Consider the following 20,288-nt stretch of genomic DNA (forward strand, 5'->3'; position numbering starts at 1 on the left):
TTTGGGTATTAAAATAAACAGGTGCCCCATGGAATGAATGAGATGAATAAGGATCATTAGTCTTCCATACTGAGGATGATTAACAAAGTTGAAATGCAGGAAGCTAGGTAATCAGGGAACTCACATTTGTGTGAAGAGAGTGGCAAGACCAAAAAAATACTGCAGATAATAGGCTTCTTTTGGATCATTTGAGAGGTACTGAATAGACCTAAAATCATTCCCATGACTCACATCAAACTGCTTGTGTATAATGAAGGGTAGACAAGAACATGAAGAACATCCGATTACAATTCTTCTGAAAGCAGTGGGATTATCAAGCAACCTGATTTAGAAATATCCCTGCTTGATAAGGGAAGTCGATTACTTCATACATCAGGATGAAAAGGTCTAAATGAGATGAGGTAAGCGACTCCATCTTTATACATATTTATTCTGCTGTGCATGATTGAGTTCATTCCTCCTGGTTCCTAGTGGTTCAAAAGACTGTTTAGAAACACTGACTCCATTATTTGTTTTACATAGTCAGGACATGAACTTTGGCTTATATACAAACTAGAAATCCAACGCAAATTAAATTTTTTTGGTTTTTAATAGCATTGGACTAGTAGCTCTATCACCTTAGGCAAATCACTTAACCTTTCTGAACATCGATCCCCATTTCTGTAAAATGGAGGGGTTGGGCTGGATGAGCCCTCCCGGCACACTGTTCTTACCTCATCATCCTGAAGACTCAAGTCTCTGGGGTTAAAAACAAGCACTTTAAAAACACCTTAGTATACAACACATAAGGTCTCTGGTTTTTACTCCTTTCTTCTCAGAAGAAAAGGAAGTTATGGTTTTCTTTTCAACAATGCCTTCTCAGTCATATTTCCATCTCTTCTCTTTATGTTCAAAGGTCTAATAGGCTACAGAATTTTGTGCAGGTGGAATGTTACCTGCTTGCCAATCATTTCTCTCTCAGAATTGCTCTCATGGTCTCTGCCTTTCTCTCACTTTCTAGTCCCTGTCGCTCCATACATTCCACTTAAAAATAAAAATGTAAAAAATGGGGGGGGGGGATATAACTTATTTTTGCTCACCCTTCAAATAGGTTCATCTGAATTAAGTGTAAAGAAGGAACATTTGCAGACCTATATAAAGCAAGGGGGATATCCAAGAAAGTCATCTATTCATTGTAAATGGCTTCTACTATTGCAACTCTTTGAAATCCAAACACCAAATTTTATGAAAAAGTTAAGAATAAACTCTCCTTCAAATTTCTAAGTGAAATCAAGAAAGCGCTAGAATACCAGGCAGTAATTAAATGCAATTTTCCTCTTTCAAAGCTCCCCCTTTCTTAAGAGAATTGAGATTTAATTATACTTATTTTGGTAAGTGCAAATTATTCTGCTCATGTCCCAAGCCCCAGGAGATTGCCCTGACACACACGTAGTACAGGGGGAACAAAAAATGCAGAAGTCACTTCAATTCTTACTAGGACAATCTGAGCTTCTGTTTTTTTTTTGTTTTTTTTTTAAGATTTTTGATTATTTATTTGACAGAGAGAGACACAGCGAGAGAGAGAACACAAGCAAGGGGAATGGCAGAGGGAGAAGCAGGCTTCCCGCAGAGCGGGGAGCCCGATGCGGGGCTCGATCCCGGGACCCTGGGATCAGGACCTGAGCCGAAGGCAGATGCTTAACAACTGAGCCACCCAGGAGCCACCTGAGCCTCTGTTTTTAAACTTTAGTTTGCATCAAAATCAACTGGGCAGCTCATTAAAATTCCAGAATTCTGGGCTCACTGGTACTGGTAACATATTGTCTCTGGGGAAAAATATGCTTGTGTGTGTATATATGAATTTATTATAGTTTTTGTTAATATAAATGATGTGTAGCACACAATTAATAAATAATAAAATATATAATATTCTTTACTGTAAATTCCATATCACCAGTTGAATGACACAGAATTCTTTCCTCATTTTTTTCTGAACTTTTCCATAGCCAATGTATGGTTTTAACTGATGAGTGAGTAATTCAGACAAGAATGTTTGCTGATGTTCTTGTTTATTGAAACAACAAAGATAAATGTTGGAACTGCATTTGCTTGTCAGTGATGTGGGTCAAATCTTTGCTGTGCTGGTTAATGGCTTTTAATATTGGAAAAATATTTCCTCAAATTTTAAGACTATTCACAATAATCTGCATCACCAACACCTTTTCCATAACTTTCTCTCTCTCTTTTTAAAAAGATTTATTTATTTATTTTAGAGAGAGCAAGAGAGAGAGAGAGAGAGAGAGAGCAAGCATAAATGGGAGGGGCAGAGGGAGAGGGAGAGAGAATCTCAAGCAGACTCCATGCTGAGTGCAGAGCCCATCCTGGGGCTTGATCTCACGACCCTGGGATCACAACTTGAGCTGAAACCAAGAGTCAGATACTTAACGGACTGCACCACCCAGGCACCCCTCCATCATTTTCTTAAATCTAAACAACCAACAAAATAATTTCTCAAGCTCTGATCTGCAGCATTTGTCAATTTCCATAATGCGACTCCTCCCACCATGGTTGATTTCAAGCTATCGATGTGACAGCACTGAACACTGGGCTGGGAAGAGATGAGCAGTTATTTTTCTACAGTATTTCCACTATATGGATACAAGAGAAATAATAACTTAAATATCCTCAAGAGCAGTGATAGTAAAATGTAGTAAAATAATTAGGAGATGATAATTTTTGAGTATCTATTGCCTTCATTTTTAGTGATGGTTACAAAAAACATCTGAAAATTAACAACTGGGTCTTGTGAGTCAATACGAGCCAGCTCCCATACACCAGCACCTCACCTCTACTTTTTGTGCGTCTGATTCAGTATCTGGTTGGAACCAGGAATTTTCACTTTAAAAAGCACCCCAAGGAGATTCTGGTGCAGGTACTCCTTAGATTAGATTCTGAGAAATCCTGACTTCTCAGGATTAGTAAAGAGTATGTACTTTAGAGGTAATTCTATTAAGCCCTTCCAGCTAATTCCAATCCTATTAATGAAATAATAAGAGGCATTCCTTTGTTTAAGTAAACAATGGGCAAAATTTTTCAAGTGTGAAAACATCTAGTGGAGGTAAGGATATGAGGCTCACTCATTCACTTGGATTGTAAATTGGAAAAACTCTTTTGTCGGGTAATTTGGTGGAATCTTAAGGCTTAAACACTACACGACCCAAAAATCCCATTTCTAGAAATCTACCCTGCAGTAGCAATACATCATTACTTAAAACACTGCTCACATTAAAGTTCACCGCAGCATCGCTTGTGATAGCAAAAAAACTCAGAACTTAAATGTCTTTAATAGGGAACAGGATATATAAATTACAGTATATCTGCACAACAGAATACTAGGCAGCCATTATAAATAATGGAAGAGCTTTACATGGTCTGCCTTAGAAATATGCCCAGGGTACACTGTTAAATTAAAAACAACAGCAGATGCAGATCTGTGAAGAGAGTGGTCTGATTTTTGTCCAAAAAAGAAAAAGTGCATATATACACATCTGTGGTTTCTGTGTTTATACAGAACTGTTAGTTAGGATAAGCATGTGAAAAGTAGGCAGATATAAATGACAGTTACCTGGAGGTGGGAGTCCAGGGAGAAAGGGAAGTAGAAATGAAGAGGGTATCACAGATTTTTCTTTTCCTTTGTAGTCTATATACCTTTTCTTCAATAGCTTCACTGAGGTATAATCCACATAACATGCAATTTACCCCTTTAAAGTGTATAAGTCGGGTTTTTAGCACATTCATAGAGATGTGCAACAGTCACCTTATATAGGTTTTTTGAATAGTAAGGCATTGTGATTTTTTTACTTTTCTTTTTCATGTTTTTCTGTATTTTCCAAAAGATGAAAAATAAAGTTTGGGAGAGATTATTTTAATGGGAAAATATTCAGATATATCCAGAGTCCTCCAATCCTTGTTATTATTTTAACTGAGAACTCCAGTGTTAGGGAATAGGTTTTTTTGTTCTAATAGAACTTTTTGCAATCCTGAAATCTGAAAAGCTCTGGAAGCCTAAGGTTTTTTTAAATAATGTTTGGCAGCAAAATTTGGTCTGAACGGATGTGATGCTATATATGATTTTTATTTATCCCTTGTAGTGTGACTATTTGAACATTTTGCTATAGGAATACAAGCATATATGATTAGGGATGGTGCCCCAGACTCCCAAAGGTGATATAATATAATACATGATTTATGTGTTTGAGGACCTTTCTATCAGATTTAAAGTTCTTACTTCCAAACCACATTTGGCCCAAAGCATTGAGTAAAAGTTTGTGCCCTTACATCAAGGAATAATAAAGAAATAAAAAGTGCTATGAATTGTGTAAGACATATAAATCACAGACCTGTACCCCCAAAACAAATAATACATTATATGTTAATATATATAAAAAAAGAGATAAGAAGAAAGAAAGAAAGAAAGAAAGAAAGAAAGAAAGAAAGAAAGAAAGAAAGAGAAATTAAAAAAAAATGGAAGTTGGGGAAGGAAGAAAGGAGACTTGCTGAGTGGCATGGGTATCACAGCCTTGAGAGAAAAGAGGGAAACTGAGGCAAAATGTACTCTTTCTGGAACCACCTTTCTGTATGTGCTGAGGCTATGCTTGCTTAAGCAGGGCTGCTATCCTTGGTGTTGAGAACTTGGACACGTTATGTGCACCCTGGAATGAAAGACCGTGGTGAGAACTAACCTCCTATATATTTTTTAAAGATTTAATTTATTTGAGAGAGAGAGAGCGCGCGTGTAAGAGAGCATGAGCGGGGTAGAGGGGCAGAGGGAGAGGGAGAAGCAGACTCCCTGCTGAGGAGGGAACCTGACCTGGGGTTTGACGTCAGGACCCTGGGACCACGACAGGAGTCAAAAGGCAGACACTTAACCGACTGAGCCACCCAGACGCCCTTAACCTCCTATATTCTGGAAGGGGATTAGGCTTGTTGGACTATGTGCACATCAGGGTCCTATTCAGGGAAGGCCAGGCTGAGTGCTAGGAAGGTGCCATCTAGTCTCCTTGTCAGTGTAGAGGCTCATGGCTTTCAGGCAGCTCCCTGGGGGTGGGGAAGAAGTAACACATTCCACGCTTGCAATTTTAAGGAGGTTCTCAAATACGGAAAGTAATCCAGAATGCTAGAAAATACATGGATTTAAACACCCCACCCATAGTATCCCTCACTTTGCAGAGGAGTAAAAGAAGATGGTGTATCTTCCTGGAGAGCATGCAGGAGGAAGCCACTGGGAGGGGTTTAGAGAAAACAACAGAGGAAGCGGTGGGGCACGACCTTCCCCGCAGTTTCCCCCAGTTTCCCCGATATCTCTGCAATCAGGTATCAGGGAGTCAAGAGCACTCTCACGCTTCCACTAAAGTCAGAGTACTCTGCTTCATACTGGAATGAAATAATTTTAAGAGCAGCTGCCCTGCCACTGATCTATGCTCCATCTTGTTCAAAAATGCATTAGCAAGGGATTTTTCCTGGGCTCACAATTTCAAAGCTTTTTGCAATAGCTTCCTGGCAGAGATGCGGCAGAAGTCACCGTGGAATTAGAATTCCTCGAGAGCCCTCTGTTTTCCCTTCTGCCTGCCATTGTTTCCATTCTCTCATGCTCTTCCTACTGTTCCTGCGGCGGTGGTGAGCCAGGAACCCCCATGGTGTGGATGTGGACGAGTGTGGGGTGTGCATGCTTGAACTCACACCCTATGTCTAGTAATACCCACTTTCCTGGAATGAAGCTGTGCAGAAGCCACGCCTAAGAGATCACAGGATGGGATGACACAAAGAAGGCAAGGAGAAATCAAATCCAAAGGTCACCAAGTCCAGGCACTAGTGTTCTCAGGATTTTATTCAGAAAGTTCCTTGTAAGGACTTCAATTATGAGTCTGTTTATACTAAATTTATGAACAATTATATGAAAAGGAGCCACCTAGATTCCACATCTAACTCATCAATTTAGAACAAGGGAGAATGATGCCTGTAAGAAATCAGTCTCTTTCTCAACTGGGCATGGTCTTGCCTGCCTCTCAATCCCCTCTAGCCCCGAAGACTGTGTACTGACTCATGTGATTATAGCTATTGTTTTATTTTTATTTGCCACCACCGGATGGTGAGCTACATGAAGGCAGATTTTTGAGTTTGCCCATCTTAGCCTCCATGCAGTGCTCTGTTTGAATTAAAATGAGTTGAAATGGTAGCTTGACAAAGAAGAACATACAGAAAATACAGAAAAGCAGATAGAAGAAGGCAACAACCCCAGTAACAGAAAAACTCCATATAGTCCTAAAATTTTGAGGGAAATCATTGTGCAGTAAAGTTCAGGATGATATCCCTAAATTATGAAGAAAAGGGGGACAGCGATAAGGAGGGAAACTAACATCTATTACCAATCAGTTGTGTTGGACACAGCTATCAGCATTAAGCATCTACCCCCTATTTTAATTTCAAAAGACATGTAATATATTTGGGCAAGATTTCTGTCCAAAATGTTTTGAAGGTATAGTACTTGCAGAGTTAAAACCTTAGCTTTCTGGAAAACATGGCTATCAAAAATGATTTGTTCGCTAAGGGTACTACCTGTAATTTTATGATATGATTTTACTTATAATCCCCAAAATTTGGAGACTAAATTTCTGAGAGCTCACATAAAGGAGAGCTGAAAACAGGATCCCCAGGTTTCATTCATCTGACTTAGAATTAAGTATTAAACACCCCCTCAAAGGAAAATGAATCTCTTAGCTACACTAGCAAGGAACATGCTCAAATGTATGTTTATTTTGAGGGCTGGGCTGGAGGGGTGGAAGGGAGCCCGGATGTGTGTGTACGTGAGTGTGTGATGGGGGAAGAGGGTCTGTATCCCTGACAATACTTGCTCCTTTTCCTATAAGCAACAAGAGCTGAAGGACAGGAAGTAGTTTACAGCCTGGAAATTCTGCCAACCCAAAGAGAGTCGGAACTTACGTACTTGGGCAGAGGTCCTTACACCCATTTTAAGGATATCTGTTCCAACTTCAGTTAGTGAGTAAACGGGTTTTCCAATTTGAGAAATGAGTTAATGTTGAAGACCAGGAAACTAATACCAGTAACTCTGCAAAGGAGAGGCCAGTTTTCTTAAGATTCCCGTGGGCCAAAACGCCCAAAAGAAATGTGGCAAATTTCTGCAATAATCTCAGGAGAATTTTCTCTTTGGAACAAGACTTGATTGAAAAAACTTGGGTGGAAAAAAAAAAAAAAAAAAAAAAAAAAGAGGACCAGGAGGAATGTCTAGTTCCCATTATTCTAATTCCCTCCAGGGCAGGGACAGTCTTGTAGTTTATCTTCTTATAAATGAACTATGAATAACAAAAACTGTTGTGGAGAACAAGAAACAGCACAACTAGGAAACTTCTAGTCACAACGTAACAGCTATGAACAGTTCTGTGTCTACATACAACAAGAAATTTTAATACCCTTGAAAAGTAACCAACACACTCTTTATATTATGGGCAACTATGACCAAAAGGTTGCATTTAGGACAATTTATGTCACCTTGAAGCCTTTTATAGGGACTATGATGATACCAGTTAACCTTTACTGAGCACTTAGCAGGTACCTTTATATGAACCATTATGATCCCACTTTATAGGTGAGGAGGAGGGCAGAGAGGTCTAGAAATTTTGTGAGGGTTAACAGAACTAGCAAGTACCTTTATCAGGCCATCTGGTCTTAAGAGTCTCACCACCTAACCCCTGTACAAGATTACTGTTTATACGGGATATTCTTTTTTTTTTTTTTTTTTTTTTTTTAATATTTTTAAGAAACCGCTACACCCAACGTGGAGCTTGAACTCACAGCCCCAAAATCAACAGCTGCACGCTCCACCAACCGAGCCAGTCAGGCTCGCTGGGACAATCATTTCTAATTATATTACTTTATTTTTTCCATGGAATTAATTTATAAAAAGCTAGGAAGTGTACATTTAAAAAAGGATTCATTCTGGCTTTCCGGAGCCTCAGTCCTGGGTCACCCTGGCCTGCTAAAGTCCTGATCTTTTCTACATTAGGCTAGTAGCTTTCCCACGCCCTCAAACTTAGGACTGAAGCTTAGGTTACTGCTTGGCTGATAAGCACTCTGAGTGCTTTGCGGAATAAAGTCCTAACAAAGCTCTCTATGGTCTGACCCCACCCTTCACCAGTGTTCTCATTTCTTGCCACTTCTCTCTTTGCATTTCATACTCCAGTAGTACCAAATTACCGAAAGTTCCTTGTGGACATGAGGCTTTTCACTTCCCTGTGTCTATGCACACGCTTTTACCTTTGTCTGGAATGTGTCTTCCCCCTGCCCCTGCCTACCTGGGGGCTCCTGATCACCATTCAAATCCTTGCTCTGTTTCCATCGGCTAAGAAGCCTTTCCCAGATGAGTCCCCTTGCTTCCCAGCAAACTTGCATGCTCTGCCTCTCTGCAGCTCCCGGAGCTGGTATACATTTCTAGTATTGTCTATAAATGCAGATTTTGTGCTTGTCTCTCCTACTAACATACACTAAACTCCTGTGGGCAGGAAGGTTAGGATACCCAGCCCCGGCAAGGGTCTGACACTGTGACTGATATGGCATTTAATAAAGATGGCTGCTTCTAAATGATGCTTGCACAGCTTCACGTTCTGTGCAGTTTCTAAAACAAAGGCCAAACCAAAACAAGTATTTCATGTAATCCCACAGAACTCACTCTAAAATCACACTCAATTTTTTTCCTACTAATAGAGATCACGGTCCGAGACACTCATCTGACTTCTGATACTTTATCACATTCCAACAAATTTTAAAAGATTTTTCTTTCACTGTTGGTGTTTTATTAAAGAAAAGTCCTAGGTTTCTCATATAAGGATAAATACTCCCTGTAAGGATAAATGCACCCCTTAGGCCAAATATTTTCCTACTTTTCAGTAGTGTAGTAATGTCCTTGTACTCTGAGTCTGCTTCTGATGTTTAATTTCTATACTTAAAAAATACCATCAACAGTTTTGATATTTAGGGCGCCTGGGTGGCTCAGTTGGTTAAGCGACTGCCTTCGGCTCAGGTCATGGTCCCGGAGTCCAGGGATCGAGTCCCACATCGGGCTCCCGGCTCAGCGGGGAGCCTGCTTCTCCCTCTGACCCTCTCCCCTCTCATGCTGTTTCTCTCTCTCTCTCTCTCAAATAAAAAAAAAAAAAAAATCTAAAAAAAAAAAAAACAAAACAGTTTTGATATTTAGTTCAAATCTGGACCGACACTAATATGATTATATATGTGTGTTTATATATGTAATATAAAAATATGTAATACAAATATAATGCATATGATATATAATAAAAGCATACATAATTTGTAATCAAAGATATGATGATATAATTATTTTTCATTTCTAGGTACATCTAGAGATAAGTGTGCCATCACAATATAGAATCTTTATACAGAATAAATCACTCCCTAAAGAAAATCAGGCATGTAGAGATTTTTACTGATGCTTTTTGTCAGGAGGGTATGATTGGGAATGTAGCATACTAACTGGTAGGTACTGAAAGACTTAACATAGTACTTCCACTTGTGAAATCGAAAAACATCAAGATAATGTTACAACATTTTAAAGGAAAAAAAATCACACAATTCTGACTTGTCAATGCTTATTGACTATTTTTTTCCTTGTTCTTTATAATACTTGGAAACATGCAAGCATACATACAGTTTTATGATTTGTTATTAGATGGTCTATATAAATTTTTATGATTTGCTATTATACCATTTATTTAACTAGTCCCCTATTAAGGGACCTTTGTTAAATTTCCAATTTTTCATATTAATAGTTAATAGGGCATAAACAACCATGGGTAGGTAGCTCATTTAAAAACAACAACTCTTTCTTTAGGATAAAAGCCTTGAGCAAGATTTTAATGTTCTATATAAAATGCATATGATATGACAAAGTTGCTTTTCAAAACCCCGCACTAATTTAAAAAGCTCCCCAAACTGTGCCAGATTAGTTCAAACCCTGGCAGTCCTGGTTTTCTAATTCAAACTCCACTCACCCCTGATTTAATAAATGTAAAATGCTCTCTAGTTTTAGTAAGATTTGATATCTTCCCATGCGTTTATTTATTTTCTAAGTCACGTATAGCTTAAGGCATAGGATCTTATCTAATACTACTGAAAAAATTACATGGGTGAAATTTTTTGCTTACATTTTTATTATATTACAATAAGGCCCATGAATTATAGTACCAGTAATCCTTCTAACTCATACCTCATATATGCCTTCTTTTAGAAAAATGGTTCTCAAAAAAGTGAATAATGAAAAATTACTATAAAAGTACCTTATCAGTCGCCTAAAGAATAACTGTATACTTATATATTAAATCTCAGAACTTTTAAATTATCCTTAGATTAAACATAAAATACAAAACAAAATTAATCCCTCACCAGTAATAAATTAAATTATGACAGTAATATATTTTAAAACTAGTCTGTATCATCCATCTTTCCTAGGGTATCACTGTGGTATCTGGTAGGACATACTACAAAGCCAGGAGGAATCTGGCTGAAAAGTGAAGTCCAGGGCTCTATAGAAGGACAGAGAGTGGGGGTGGGGGAGTGTGCAGGTATGGCCAGCTACTTTAGTTGTGGTGGTCAGGGAAAGCCTTCCTTGCCTTCTTGGGAAATTACAGTCTTATCAATGCTTTGGAAGTCAGCAGTGTTGGAATCTGCCTGTTCCGCTCACACCAACATTGTAAATTTTTAGAGCAGATCATTTCCGTCTTTGTTCCTCAAACAAAAAAATTTATTCCATTCTTTTCAACAAAACCCTGTCTCAACACTACAGTGAATAACTTAAGATTTTAGGTTCTGTTCCAAAAATGGAAAGTTATTTGTATACTATAACTCAAAGCATATTTTTAATATAAAAACAATTTGGTATTTATTTGGATGTTAGGTTCATGGGCTGGTCCATAGGAGCTTGTTTAATTGATAATATATCTGATTGTAGTGCTAATGACAATTTTTCAATCATATAAAATTATCCTTTCTAATGTCTTTTTCCAGAGAAAGACTGTATTTACTGTCCCAGTCCTGAATACTGAGAATCTATGGACCTATCACCACATGAGTCACTCTCAGCAAAGGCCCCAGAGGATACTTCATAGACAGAGATGGACATGTACTTCAAGACTCAGTTGTCAGAGAGGAAGCTAATGTGTCTGGAGAGGAAAATGTATGAGGTTAGTTAGCAGAAATATAATGTTAAATTAGAGAACTCGGGGCAATATGTATAAGTCAGCAAGACATAGTGGAAAAGCTGATAAGCCAAGGAGAAGATTGCTTAATATTTACACTCCCGTGAACACTAAAGTGTGAACCTGGAAGGTAGTTGGAGTTCGACTAAATACAGCACAAGGAAAAGTACCAGTCTCGGTTGCCTTGGGAACGGGGGCCCCTTCCTCATGTTAATGATTCTATAATAAGAAAAGGAGGATTTAAATGGAGTACATAGTATAAACTTCCAGTTACAAAATAAAGTCATGGGGATTAATGTACAGCATAGGGAATATAGTCAATAATATTGTAATAACTTTGTATGCTGACAGATGGTAACTAGACTTACCATGGGGATCATTTCATAAGGTATAAAAATACTGAATCACTATGATACACACCTTAAACGAATAGGGTATTATATGTCAATTATACTTCAATAAAGAAAAAATGAAGTGCATCGTAATCATGGGTAGACCAATGAGTTGTCTAGGCGGATGTTTAGCAGGTGTCAAAGGACTAGGTGGGCTCTGTGCCTCAGTGCAGTGGACGATGGATGAGTTCACGAGGTGGCAAGTATAGATCACAGATTAAGCACCGACAGGAACTCAAGTGTTGGAGAACTTTTCTGGTACTGCAAAACATGTTGACTCTTCCAGTGGTTTGCCTATAGTAATGGAAATAAATTGCTAAATCCCTATTCTTCTGACAATACTCCTTGGAAGGAATCCCCTAATAGGAGAGGGTAGATAAGACAATACATTGGAAAGCAAAAGTACCCTGAAGTCAGCATAAGAGAAAGCAGCACAGTAGGACGTATAAAAGATTATAGTTTTCAAAATAAAAGTCATTTCTGGGGCGCCTGGGTGGCTCAGTCGTTAAGCGTCTGCCTTCGGCTCAGGTCATGATCCCACGGTCCTGGGATCGAGCCCCGCATCGGGCTCCTTGCTCGACAGGAAGCCTGCTTCTCCCTCTCCCACTCCCCCTGCTTGTGTTCCTCTCTCGCTGTCTCTCTCTCTGTCAAAAAATAAATAAAATCTTAAAAAAAAAAAGTCATTTCTTCAACAGTCAACAAAACCAAAAGATAACCAACAGAACGGTAGAAGATGTTTTCAAATGACATACAGATAAAGGGCTAGTATCCAAAATCTATAAAGAATTTATCAAACTCAACACCCAAAGAACAAGTAATCCAATCAAGAAATGGGCAGAAGACATGAACAGACATTTCTGCAAAGAAGACATCCAAATGGCCAACAGACACATGAAAAAGTGCTCAACATCACTTGGCATCAGGGAAATACAAATCAAAACCTCAGTGAGACACCACCTCACACCAGTCAGAATGGCTAAAATGAACAAGTCACGGGGCGCCTGGGTGGCTCAGTTGGTTAAGCGACTGCCTTCGGCTCAGGTCATGATCCTGGAGTCCCAGGATCGAGTCCCGCATCGGACTCCCTGCTCAGCAGGGAGTCTGCTTCTCCCTCTGATCCTCCCCCCTCTCATGTTCTCTCTCTCAAATAAATAAATAAAATCTTTAAAAAAAATAAAATAAAATGAACAAGTCAGGAAACAACAGATGTTGGCGAGGATGAGGAGAAAGGGGAACCCTCTTACCCTGTTGGTGGGAATGCAAGCTGGTGTAGCCATTCCGGAAAACAGTATGGAGGTTCCTCAAAAAGTTGAAAATAGAGCTACCCTACGACCCAGCAATTGCACTACCAGGTATTTACCCCAAAGATACAAATGTAGTGATCCGAAGGGGCACCTGTACCCCAATGTTTATAGGAGCAATGTCCACAATAGCCAAACTATGGAAAGAGCCAAGATGTCCATCAACAGATGCATGGATAAAGAAGATGTGGTGTGTATGTGTATACACACACACACACACACACACACACACACACACACACACAGGAATATTATGCAGCCATCAAAAATGAAATCTTGCCATTTGCAACGATGTGGATGGAGCTAGATGGTATTATGCTAAGCGAAATAAGCCAATCAGAGAAAGACAAGTATCATGAGGAATTTGAGAAATAAGACAGAAGATCATAGGGGAAGGAAGGGAAAAATGAAACAAGATGAAACCAGAGAGGGAGACAAACCATAAGAGACTCTTAATCTCAGGAAACAAACTGAGGGTTGCTGGAGTGGAGGGGGATGGGAGGGATGGGGTGGCTGGGTAATGAACACTGGGGAGGGTATGTGCTATGGTGAACGCTGTGAATTGTGTAAGACTGATGAATCACAGACCTGTACCCCTGAAACAAATAATATATTATATGTTAATAAAAAAAAAAAAAAATTTTAAAGTCATTTCTTCAATAGTCCCAAATTAAAGGAAACAAAAGTAGTTGTTTCCCAGTGGGCAGAAAGTGTGACCAATAGTTAATATGTAATTTTACATTTTTATATATATTTTATATATTTATAGTACTTAAAGTTGTGCTTAGTTCCAACATTTCAAAACTTACCTCTGAAAGCACTAATATCCCCATAGTGTACTTGTAGTACAAAGTATTTACTTCCAGTCTCTCCTCCGACTCTGAATCCAACACCTAAAGATTTACAAAGAAGACAGATTAATATTTTAGAAATCAAAGTCTAAAATGGAGCTAATCTCAGGTTGCTGATCTCTGAAATCCAAAGGGAAATAACATATAACATATGAAATTATGTTATATTAAAAATAAAATGAACTAGGCATTCACTGAACATTTCTAATATAATCTATGATTCCTTCTCAAAGCTCTGATAGGATTCTATTCATACTTCCCATTTCAGAACCAGAGTAATCACATACACTTTAAGAGGAAAATTCACTCATTCTGAAAGAAGTAGAAAACAAAATTCTGCCCTTGTTGATTTTATATATAACAGACATACATAAACCCATTCTTTCATTTTGTTTTGAATATATTCACGTTCATTTTTATTTTCTGATTGAATCTCGAAAACAGACTTCTTAGGAGCATCTCAGGGGAAAGGCTTTTATTCCCATATGAAAACAGGTATCTGCAAAAATGTTATTGAGGAAATCAGTTATCAGTGAGATTACAAAGTCCAGTGTGTCAATAGGTTCTTGGAATCTGAAGGGTTCCTAATAGTCGTACTATTAATAGAGTTTGCTAGGAAGCCTTAAAAAAAATCTACAGAGAAAATATTTATAGGCGGAGATAATTTTTTTTCCTATCTGCTCAACGAATGGATCTTAAAAATGCCAACAAATCTATAACCGCCTTCCCCTAGCCGCCATTAGCTTCCACACTTGTTTGGTAGCAGCTGCCTGGTAAACTATTGAGAGGATTGAGAAGCTCATTTGAAGCAAAATTAGAGCTGGCAAAGGCAGGGAGGCAAGAGAAGAGCATGTGTATCACAAGACACCGTCCCTGAACCATGGCAGACCTCGCCTGTTAGAGAACGGCACATTCCCCTTGATATTAAGAAACATGGTAATAAAGGAGAGCCTGGTAATTCATTCACACATTGGAAGTTATGAACAGTTTAGAGTGAAGTCAGAAAGCCAGCTGAGGTTTGGCATTACATTAAATACCCAGGTTCCAAGACTATTAAAAAAAATACCTGTTTGCTGAAACAGCAATTTATTTAATTCCTAGCTCTCTTGGCTCATGAAACGCTCCTGCCATCAAGAGCCAATGTCCCATAGGCCAAAGGTGGCTTGAGGTATACTTGGATATTTTCTAATTCTGTTTAAACTGTTGTGTGGGCAAGTTACTCACCAAAGAGAGGCAGAGAAAGAGTAACTACCTAAGGGAAACCTTTTCAGGGCAAAGCAAGTAATACAGGTAATTTTTATTGTGAAATTGCAAAATGGAACACTGTCGACAACTGTGGGAAGGACATACGATAAAAAGTACTCTGGAGTCAGAAATTAAACAGCTTTAGAGAAGACTGTGCAAGAGGCCTCAGGTATACCTTTGGGGAGGCGGGTAGGGGGAGCATTTCTTGCCCAGGCATAGAGAATATTGGCTTTATCTGTACAGGTTCCTTCATCACAAAACCTGAAGGAAAAAAAAAAAAAGTAGCCGTAAATGAAGATTCAAGTAGCAAAACACATAAATCATTCACCACGGGGAGGAGAGGATAGGGGAAGGTATTTGAAAACAAAGTAAAATACATAAAATATCATGACTGCAGTCACACCAGCTTTAAGATCCTAACAAAGACTAGAGCAAAGAATAATTTTCTATGTGAAAAAAAGTAAATACAAAGGGAGATGCATCTGTGTGTTACCCGATGTGCACCAATCCTGTGAGGCAGAGGTACAATTTATAATTGGATATGTGCCTACGTGGAATGTAATCTGTGTACATCAGGTAGGAAGGTAAGCATCACACAGCACATGGAAACCGGTGCTAACACAGTGTTAATCTGGGAGGGGACTAAAAGAAATGTCCTTCACATTTCCCCTCTGGGGATCAGCATTATCAATCAATCTCTGGCCACATCCACACACAGTAGTGTACAGTACCTACCTTCAGCAGGGGGAACCAGACAGGTGTAGCCCACTGAAGGGGTTCCTGGTGCTGTACACGTGACTCTAAGTGTTTGAATACTGGCTGTGACATTTATAAGCTCTTTCCTGTTGGGCAATCCACTCAATCTACTGAGCCTCAGTTTTCTCTCTTGTAAAACAGGGTCAGCTATACTTACCTCACAGTTACTCTGTAAATCAAATGAGATACAGGAGAAAGCACTTTACACACCTCAAAGCACTACACCAGGGTAATGCATTCTTTAACAAAACATTCACTTCATCTCGAGATTCATTATTGAGAAGCAGAGCTATGGGTGAAAGGAGCCTAGGCAGAAAGATGCATCTGGATTTGAATCCCAGAACCTCCCATCAGCCGCTGTGGGTCGTGGGCATGTCGGCAAACCCTCCCAGGCCTGTGTGCAAAGCCTCCCGCTCGGGCTGTGGTGGCCATGTACGTGCGGCCCCCGCTACGCTGACTGACACACTAGAATCCACAGTGGTCAATCCAAATTCATTAATGCTAAGCTTCCTGAGTCCAAGCCACACATTTTTTTTTTTTTTCTATGACTATATCTCTTAGTTTGTTCTGTTCTAGAATTGGATTTTTCAAAACACCATTCGGTAATGTTTTTATGTTGCCTTTCTAGATCTGTGTTTTGGGAAACTGGCACCAAGCTAAGTCTGACTCAGGGGTTTAGAAAAACTTGAAAGGTTGGAGGGCTATCAAGGACAAGGACAAATATAGCTTCTTGGGCAGGAGGCTGGCTCACACAGGAGAAAATGGGCACTGCCCATGGCCGGGGAAAAAAAATAAAGGCAGGCCGTGATAGCTTTCTAAACAGGTTAGGAACTGAGGCTAGAACCTGGACAACACCCAGGTCACAGATAAGAAAATCACTGGTAAAATGTACCTTCAAACTCAGAGGCAGGGACTCCTAACATGTTCCCTGCTTATGGCCAGAAATGGGTGGGGGAATAGGCAGTAAGGACAGACACCTGTTACCCATCTGAATGAAGGAGTGAGGGACCAGGAACCAGGAGGTCCCCATAAGGTTCTATTTAGCAAATGCTTTTGCTTCTATCAAACAGGATGTAGAAAGGAATTGGGTAATGTGCAATGTAAAACACATCAACCAGTGGTTTCTTAGTGTTCACTGTCAAGAACAATATACTTAGGACGAAGGATCAACTATCACGTGAGACGTGTGTGTTGGAGCAAATGTCTGACACCCTCGTGCCCACTGTGCCACAAAGCTTAGGGTACTGGACAGTGCCCCAAAGCAGTTTTCCTCCTCGGCCTCATGCTATTAGAATTTAAGAAACGAGGCTGTCATATGTGATGAACTTTGTATCTCACTACTGTGAGCTACTAAAATTTAAAGGTCTGGGTAGCCATTTTCATAGCTTTCAACAAAGATCATAAATATACAAAAGTGCCTCCCATCAATGTGATGACAGTCTCAGGTTAAACAAGATAATTGTTTCCTCTGATATGGAAGTCAATTCAGCGTATGACTAGAAGGAACCAGAATGAAATATAACAGAGAAAACTGCTTTAGTAAGTTTTTCTAAGCTACATACTTGATTAGGTCATTTGCTGGCACAAAACCTTTGCAATGCTTCCCAAAAATAACATGAAAATAAAATCCAAACATTGTAGCATAACACATAAGGTTTTTCATTATCTGGAACCTTTTTTTTTTTTTTTTTTAAAGGATTTTATTTATTTATTTGAGAGAGAGAGAATGAGAGACAGAGAGCACGAGAGGGAAGAGGGTCAGAGGGAGAAGCAGACTCCCCGCCGAGCATGCAGCCCGATGTGGGACTCGATCCCGGGACTCCAGGATCATGACCTGAGCCGAAGGCAGTCGCTTAACCAACTGAGGCACCCAGGCACCCTATCTGGGACCTTTTATATCTCAGAAAAAAGGTCCTGTTTTATTTATGCCAAGTTTCTGCCAGTTTTTAAAGTCTCTCTTCCATACTATTCCCTTGGCCTGGAAAACCCCTTCCCCAAATCTCTGCCTGACAAACCTATACTTCCTTTCTCCTTCAAGATTCCCTTCAGACTTTCTCCTGAGGGAAGCTTTCTCTGATCCTCAGCCAGGCCAGCTCCCACTCATTAACCACAGCGTCCATCTTAAGCATCAGCTTACTTACCTCCTCTCTAACCAGACTGTGCATACTCTGTGGTTTAATAAACTCCCAGCACCTGCAATCCTGCCTGGCATTTAGTAAATATTCAAGAAATGTTTGGTGAAGTTACCTTCCAAGTAAGTTTTTAACTTTTCACATACAAGCAAAGATTTGAATTGGCCTAAATGTTATTGTAGTGTCAAGTATAATAAATTTTTTTTTTAATTTCCTCAAGAAGCTTTAAGTAAAATATTTAAACAACGATAAATCTGAATTATTACTTGCCTGGTATTTTGTAGAAATCAGCTTTCACGAGAACACTGCAAATAGGTTATGCTTTACAGCTGAATAAGCTCAGAGAGTTTTAACTTCCAAAGGTCACATATTCAAGTCGTGATTCAAAGTTCTGCCTGTCACCCTCCCTTCTATCTCAATTCATGAGATTGATTTATGGGCAGAAAATGATATTCTCTGAAGATAAGCTTCGATGACTACACTACTATAATATCTGAACTAAGCTGCAATGTGTGTATACAATTCTAAAATCAAATCCTAGGTAATTGTTCTCACTTATTCCCAAAGAGACAATGATTTTATATTTTATTTTCCCATTAGCTCAGGTAAAAGAAGAGCTCCAAAACAAACCTTGATTTTTCAAATCCTGTTTTATAATTTTTAAGAAATTTATTAAACTCAAGACTGAGTAAAGAATGACTTACTGGAAGGCACTGGGATATTGAGACTAATCTTAAAACTTAGTATGTGAGAGTATGAGGAGAAGAGGAAAAACAAGAGGCCAAGAGAAATGGATTCTGGAACGGATAATACAATGGGAAAATATAACAGAGTGGCAAAGAGCATTTGAATAAAATCCCTACACCGTTTCATTTTCAGATTTATATCTTCCCTTTTAAATGAAAAAATAACATCATATTTTCTCCACATAAAATAACCACAGGAGGGGCGCCTGGCTGACTCAGTTGGTCAAGTGTGCAACTCTTGATCTTGGGGTTGTAGGTGAAGCCCACGTTGGATGTAGAGATTACTTAAAAAAAAAAAAGAAAAAAAAAAAGGACCAAAGGGATAAAAATGGTATTTTGGCCTTCCAAAGAGTACTATAAAAATAGAGAGGATTTTTACTATTCTTATTAATAAGAAAAGTCTTCAGGCTAGGAAGCAATGTAACCCTTGATCAATGGCTGTTGTAATTTCAGGCCTCATCAACTAGATTTCTTAGTCTTACAATTCTAGCAGCTTCTCCTTAAGGCTCCTCCAGATTAAGCCAATTAATTGTGAAAAGATTCACATAGCTCCCTTGTGGTTTCTTAGTATTTGTAGTAAAAGTGATGAGAATTAACTTTTGAAAAGAAAATTATTCTGGATTCTTGGACCTTTGCTTTTAGAACCTTTTCACCTCTAATCCACGGGGAAACCATTCAGATGGCAGGAATATTTTCAGACTATGCCAAGCACTGAAAAATGCTAACCTGTCATTTTGAATTATCCAAATAAAGCATGATTGACTGTTAAAGTACTCTCTAGTTGTATCAGTTAAAGGCTATTTAAAATCCAAGGTTACTCAGGGAAGATCAGAACTGACAACTCATTTCTTTTTTTATCTAAAAAAATTTTTTAAAAGATTTTATTTATTCATTTGTCAGAGAGAGAGAGAGAGAGCAAGAGAGCATAAGCAGGGGGAGTGGTAGGCAGAGGGAAAAGCAGGCTCCCCTTTGAGCAGGGAGCATGAAGCCGGACTTGATCCCAGGACCCTTGGATCATGATCTGAGCCGAAGGCAGATGCTTAACTGACTGAGTTTAACCGGCTGAGCCACCCAGGCGTCCCTAAAAAAAAAATTTTTTTTAAATAAAATTGTCATACCCTTGAGTTAAGTCTATATAGCCTTAAATTCCAATTTTAGTAAGTTAAATATCAGGGCCACAAGAAAATTATCCAAAATTAGAATATATAATATATATATATTATATATAATCAATGGCATATGTGGCATATTCTTTATCATTCAAAATTGCATCTGGAATGGCTCAGGTATTCAAATTTCATTAACTGCTCTATAAACCCACAGAACATACTTCCCAATTCAGACAAATCTTACGTGAATATCAATGCAATGGGTATGCAATAGGTATTACTATTAACATAGTAATTAGAAGGATATTTAATTAATGAGAGGTGATTAAAAGGCACCAGCCTGATAAACAGCCCCACAATATTCACACCCCACCTTCCTAGTGAGATTAAAGAAGCCATAAAGTCTATAAAAAAAGAGGGTGTGTCTGTTTTGTTCACACCAAATTTTCAGTGCCTAACAAAGTGCTTGGCACATGGTAGATGGTTAAGAAATAT

The 20,288-nt window shown here is 38.9% G+C and overlaps 1 protein-coding gene across 13 annotated transcripts in view; it reads right to left on the reverse strand.

Moving 5' to 3' along the window:
* The window catches only part of PAM (peptidylglycine alpha-amidating monooxygenase), a 281,181-nt gene that overhangs the window by 80,180 nt on the left and 180,713 nt on the right, over positions 1-20,288 (reverse strand). For all 13 annotated transcript variants that reach the window (XM_032403926.1, XM_032403929.1, XM_032403928.1 and 10 more), the window contains exons 6-7: positions 15,226-15,311; positions 13,764-13,847 (exon numbers count right to left, since the gene is read on the reverse strand). In XM_032403926.1, coding sequence (XP_032259817.1) covers positions 13,764-13,847; positions 15,226-15,311 — 170 coding nt within the window. The remainder of the gene's footprint in view (positions 1-13,763; positions 13,848-15,225; positions 15,312-20,288) is intronic.

The sequence above is a fragment of the Phoca vitulina genome, unplaced genomic scaffold (assembly GCF_004348235.1).
Source record: "Phoca vitulina isolate PV1807 unplaced genomic scaffold, GSC_HSeal_1.0 scaffold6, whole genome shotgun sequence".
NCBI classification, from domain to species: domain Eukaryota; kingdom Metazoa; phylum Chordata; class Mammalia; order Carnivora; family Phocidae; genus Phoca; species Phoca vitulina.